The sequence below is a fragment of the Ostrinia furnacalis genome, unplaced genomic scaffold (assembly GCF_004193835.3).
Source record: "Ostrinia furnacalis isolate ACB-3 unplaced genomic scaffold, ASM419383v2 OfSCF2104, whole genome shotgun sequence".
Lineage (NCBI taxonomy): Eukaryota > Metazoa > Arthropoda > Insecta > Lepidoptera > Crambidae > Ostrinia > Ostrinia furnacalis.
In genome coordinates this window covers 17,344-23,379 of record NW_021132343.1, presented here as the reverse complement: position 1 = coordinate 23,379, position 6,036 = coordinate 17,344, and the positions used below count along the sequence as shown (strand labels likewise).

General features: G+C 43.0%; 1 protein-coding gene across 1 annotated transcript; it reads left to right on the top strand.

The window, feature by feature from the left end:
* Positions 1-3,234: 3,234 nt before the first annotated feature.
* On the top strand, positions 3,235-3,842 carry LOC114354671 (uncharacterized; the record flags this gene model as incomplete). Its single annotated transcript, XM_028307174.1, has 1 exon — positions 3,235-3,842. A coding segment is annotated over exon 1 (608 nt), but the record flags the coding sequence as incomplete, so codon positions are not given.
* Positions 3,843-6,036: the final 2,194 nt, after the last annotated feature.

The following is a 6,036-nucleotide window of genomic DNA, read 5'->3' as shown; positions in this document are numbered from 1 at the left end:
ATTCGGTCTGACCACTAAACCAATTTTGATGAATTATGTAACATATTCGTCAGACCTTGGAAAGGACAGCTACGTTTTGTGGAAAAAACCTGGAAAAGGTCAAATCGAGGCGGAAATTTTGGTAGATACAGGACGTGTAATCATTTACGACATACTAAGTTACATATACGTTGGTGTTCCGGCAGTTAGCGGTAAGAGCCAGTTCTCCGTGGTTGAGGATTCCGGGTGAAGCTCGCTTCCACCTTCGGCCTGATCGTCACTTACCATCAGGTGAGGCACAGGCCAAGAGCTTCCTCGTTGTGGATAAAAAAAAATCATAATCTCAGCCAAATAATGTCCAATATTAGACAAAAACCTTCCCCAAGGATTTCTACAACGCCCGGTCGTAGTACGGTGTCCGAATCCAGGTGCTTCCCGCGACCATTCATCATCAGCATCATCGTCTCTGCCATAGGACGTCCACTGCTGAACATAGGCCTCCCCCAATGCTTTTTGCAAAACTTAGTACCTTATGTAGAGTAGGTAGAATAAGATCTTTCCCACTCGCCGTGATATACTTTATCGATGTCAAAATGTATGGGCAAAATCGATAAAATGGCGTGATAACCGCTTATCGCGGCGCGCATCCTAGCCGTACAGATGATGATGTAGATTTATTGACATACTAGCTGCGCCCGCGACTTCTTACGCGTAAAAACCCGTTTTTGCATCATTTTTCATTGTTGCTCTGCTCCTATTACTCGTATCGTGATGGTATATAGCCTATAGCCTTCCTCGATAAATGAGCTTTCTAACACTGAAAGAATTTTTCAAATCGGACCATTAGTTCCTGAGATTAGCACGTTCAAGTAAACAAACAAACAAACAAACTCTTCAGCTTTATAATATTAGAGATGATTATACCTAATCTGAGAGATATTCTGATATTTTATCAATGAAAGTCATAGGTAAAAAAAACTTATTTTTCTGAAAATATAGGCTTTTAAAAAGCGCTTTTACAAGTCCCAGTATTAATTGAAACCTACCACTGGTTCAGGGCAAATGAGGCGCTGAGAAGACGTAGAGCAAGAAACTCGGTTACTCTTCTTTATTATAGAGGTAGGTATTCTAATATATTTTATTAATGCAATGAGTAATAATGTAAAATTACATCAAAATCCGCTTGATAATTGTAGCGTAAACAAACATTGTTACAAACTTTTGTATTATTAAATTAATCTAATAGATATAGACTAGCAGCCGCCCGCAACTTCGTACGCGTGGATCCCGTTTTACCCCGCGGTTTTACTAAGGCGATGTTTTCATACAAATGTTTTTTCCCGCTAACTCCCGTTCCCGTGGGAATTTTGCAATATCCTGTTGTAATTAAGCTTTAAGTTTACTAAGGTACCTGCATGCCAAATTTCAAGCGTCTAACTTAAGCGGTTTAGTATTTACATACAAAAGGATTTTCCCGCTAATTCCCGTTGCCGTGAGAATTTCGGGAATTCCTTTCTTAATGCACCTCTACGGTGCCTAAGCTACGTCTATTCCAAATTTCAAGTGCCTACGTTTAGTCGTTTAGGCTGTGCGTTGATATGTCAGTCAGTCAGTTTCTCCTTTTATATTATTTAGATGATATCTAATTTCTAACGAATCGAAAACTCGATGTCATTCCACCCTATGGATGGGTATGGGTATCAGTACCATGGCGAATCGATACCATAAAATATGCATCGCGACCTATTTACAAAGCTTTTTGGTACTTATTTGAAAGAAGCACAATCGAATTATCTGTAATATTCCATTATTGGATAGTAATTTGTTTCTTGACACTTTTGTAATTGAAATAATGTTTCTTTCTGTTTTTATTTGACTAATCATTTTCAGGTGTCAATTTTTATTACTATGTATTTTTAAATGTTGTAAATGTGAAAGATGGATCGATGTATGTTTGTTACTCTTTCACGCAAAAACTATTGAACGGATATTGATGATACCTTACATTATTATTGTTTACCTTTACCTACATCAGAATAACATAATATAATAGGTTATAAATTATAACGATCTGTGACAAACTGAATTTATGCAAGCTAAGCCGCGGGCGAAAGCTAGTATTATAATAATATGTATAATTCTATACTCGTTCCGATTTTGTATAATAAACTAGCGGCCGCCCGCGACTTCGTACGCGTGGATTCCGTTTTACCCCCTTAGGGGTGGAGTTTCGTAAAATCCTTTCTTAGCGGATGCCTACGTCATAACATCTACCTGCATACCAAATTTCAGCCCGATCCTTCCAGTGGTTTGGGCTGTGCGTTGATAGATCACTATGTTAGTCATTCAGTCACCTTTGAGTTATACATATTTTATATTTAGATAGAATAGATAAATATCCTAAATCCAGAATCCCGAACCCTTAACTCCTTAATACGCTTTATTAAGGAGTTAAATAAAAATAATGGAATCCAACAAAACCTCTCAAAGCAAATCGCAGGAGCCAAATTAGTATTATTTCATCTCCATACATAAAATATTGGCGTTGACCGTCCTGTCGTTCAACAATGGGATTTATTCTCGAAGTTCCAAGGTCGCTTTTTGATTGGAGGATTTGTTCTAAAAATGTATAGAGATGGTAGTATCCATTAAAAGTTTTGAATCATTCGAGTTTGTGAAGCGTGAATAACATTTTGTGGGCAGATTTAGGTATCAGAGTGCGTTTCCATTGTTCGAGTTGACTAACGCCCGTATTCACAAACGATGCTTGATTAAGTGAAGCAGCAAATCGAACGCACAGCGTTGAATAGAGCTCTATGATTGGTTCGTGTGTCCCTGTATGACCACGCGCACTGTGAGACCTCATAGTAATGTTTGTCCAGGATACAAGAGTGCGGGAATACAAAACTAAATAAATAAATGACCCCGCAATTAATGCTTGGAGTTTCCTTGCGTTATCGAATCAGAAATGAGGAGATCCGAAGAAAAACCAAAGTAACCGACATAGCATGCAGAATTGCCAAACTAAGTGGCAGTGGGCGGGGCACATAGCTCGTATAGCTGATGGCCGCTGGGGCAGAAAAGTTCTCGAGCGGCGACCACGGGCCGGAAGACGTAGTATGGACAAGCCTCCCACTAGGTGGACCAACAATCAGTTGAAGGTCGCGGGTACCACCTGGATGCGGGCAGCGCAGAACTACTGGTCGGTCAAATCCTTGGGGGAGGCCTTTGGGGGAGGAGTTAGTAGCTCTTGTAATGTCCGGCACACACAAACCCGATTTAATAGCACGAGGGGACGGCTTCGTAGTCGCCAAGTGTGGAGAGCTGATTGTGGCGGGAGTCTACTTTCCTCCCAGTCGAAGTGTTGCTGAATTCGAGGCTGACCTTGACGGGCTGGGTGTCGTCCTCCAACAGCATTCGCTCCCTTCTCTTGTGGCGGGAGACTTCAATGCTAAAGCCACGGCTTGGGGCGCAAGGCGGACGGATGTTCGCGGAACCATCTTGCGTGATTGGGCCGTTGTACAAGGGCTGTCAGTTCTCAATACTGGGACAGAGTCCACATGTGTGCGACCGCAGGGCGAATCGATAGTGGATATTTCTTTCGCCAGCCCTACAGTGGCACATCGGGTCACTGCCTGGAGGGTAATGACGGAGGCAGAGTCATTATCGGATCACCGGTATATCACTTTTAACGTCTCTACCTCCAACACAAGCATGCTAGCGCCTAGCCCACCTCGAGCGAATATTTTTCGGCGTTGGAAACTGACGAGCCTAGATAGAGACATGATGAAGGAGGCTGCCCTTGTCAAGGCTTGGAGCCCAGTTGGCAGGGAAGAGGTAGAAGTGGAGCGGGAGGTGGCATGGTTAGCAAAGTGCCAATTGCTGGCATTGTCGAGAAGGCATTGAGGATTCCGCGCAGCACACACTCGAAGTGTGCCAAGCTTGGGTGGCAGAGCGCGAAATCCTCGTGGAACAGGTAGGACAAGATCTCTCCTTACGGGCCATCCTGCCTCGTATGCTAGAGAGCCCAGATGCATGGCATGCGGTGCTCCACTTCTGCGAGGAGGTCATGTCGCAGAAAGAAGCGGCGGAGAGGGAGCGAGAGGCCTCGCCTGACGCTCCACCGAACCGTCGCCGACGTCCAGGACACCGCAGGAGACACTACCATCTCCATGCCCCCTCTTAAGGGTCCTCGGCCACTAGACACGGGGGTGTTTGGTGGCCGCTAAAGGAGGATCCGCGGCGGCGGCGCGCGTATGTGTTCACGCGCACCGTTAGTGAAGAACAGGGGAGGTACTACTCCCCTGAAGCCAGTCGTCGCTTGCTCAGACCAACAGAGCGAGCCACAGTCTGGGGCGGAGCCGCGAAAGAATGTCTAGGCCGTCTAGCTCGGACAATAACTCGCAGCTCCGTCCCAAAGACTTCGGGAGGACACCGTCAGGTTTTAGTGAGTAGGCCCTGCCCATCTGGCAGGGAGAGCCTCACATAACCCACTGGTTCCCCCGGGCCAGTGGGTATGCAATTTCATGCATTTCCTGACGAAAATTAAAAAAAAAAAAGGCCTTTGTCCAGCAGTGGACGTTTTTCAGCTGAAACGAACGAAGGAATAGCGTCATAGAAAATGTTTCTCTATGAAGCAACATTTTAAAGATTTTAGCAAAAAATCTCAAAGCTTTCACCCCTCCCCCACTCCAGCCCCCTTGAGGCGGGGACTTTTAGTTGTTTACTCTCTAAGCATCCTGAACCAATTTCTAAAATAGCTTAGGTACCAGCTCAGGCTCGTAGCATGTAACGTGTCCAACCTTCAAGTGAGTACGGCTCATCCACGGTCATCGCGTATCTAGCTGCGAGCTCTTGGATCCTACTGCGAGCCGCCTTTGTGCTCGCAGTGATACCGCCAGTCGGCGGGTCGCTGCGATCTCCCTGCGAACCACGCGCGAGCAGCTCGCAGCGGGCTCGTGCCTATGTACTCACTTGATACAGTATCTGATACATTACATGCTACACGGCTAGAAGAGTACCCTGCTTCACGCACTCTACAGCCCCTTTATGGTCATTTTTTGAATGCACTATTTGTCCAGCAGTGACGTTATTTTGCCTCCGGATTTTAGTCGTGCCGACAGTGGAAACGTTTCTCCAGATAACAACGACTATAGCCGTTATTATAACTGTCACTGGAGTTTACGTTTTCCATCTGGAAACTCGGTATGTAATTACTACTTCGAGCATCTAAATTATGTAGTTGACTGCGACAACTTTCGGGGCATCATTATCTTATACAGGGTAGCAGGACGAGGCTTGGTTGCTATCCGATTGCGATGCAAAAGAGGGTAAAGTATATCCATGTATTTATGTTAAGGTAGGATTTGATGATCAGATTTTATTACTGCAGATGCTATGTACCTCTAAGCAATCAATAATCATGATTATGATTGCATATTTTGATTTATTTATTTATTTATTTATAATCTGCTTGAAGGCTTACAGAAAGTCCAACGCGCCTTCAAGTTATACAATACAGATAATTTATAATATCAATTTCAATATGTAAAATTGACAAAATAAATTGATGTTATTTTGGTATTACAGCTTGACTTTTAAATTTGTTTCTTTTTAACACCCACACAGTGTGTTACAGTCATTAAAAACTTGTTTTTATTTACTAAAAAAATACGTACTCCAACGACATACCAGTACCGATACAGACCACCGTCTTATTTTGAAGAAAAAAATTCTTAATGAATTTAAAACTTATTACTTTTAAACTATTTTTCTGTGATTCATATACTAATATCTGTGTATCAGAATTGTTTGTCTCCCAATTAATATTAATAAATAAAAATAAATAAATAAAAACAATAAATTAATAAACTATTAGACACCTAAATAACATACCCTTCGGTGATATATTTATTGAATTTGACGTTGTACGGCTCTGAGCTTCAGCCATTAAGCCAACCAATTTTATTCACACTCGAACGTCGCCATTCTAATACGTCATGTATATTGCAGCTTTCAAGGCCTGTTCGCTGTAACTCAGTTACTGCGATATAGGCA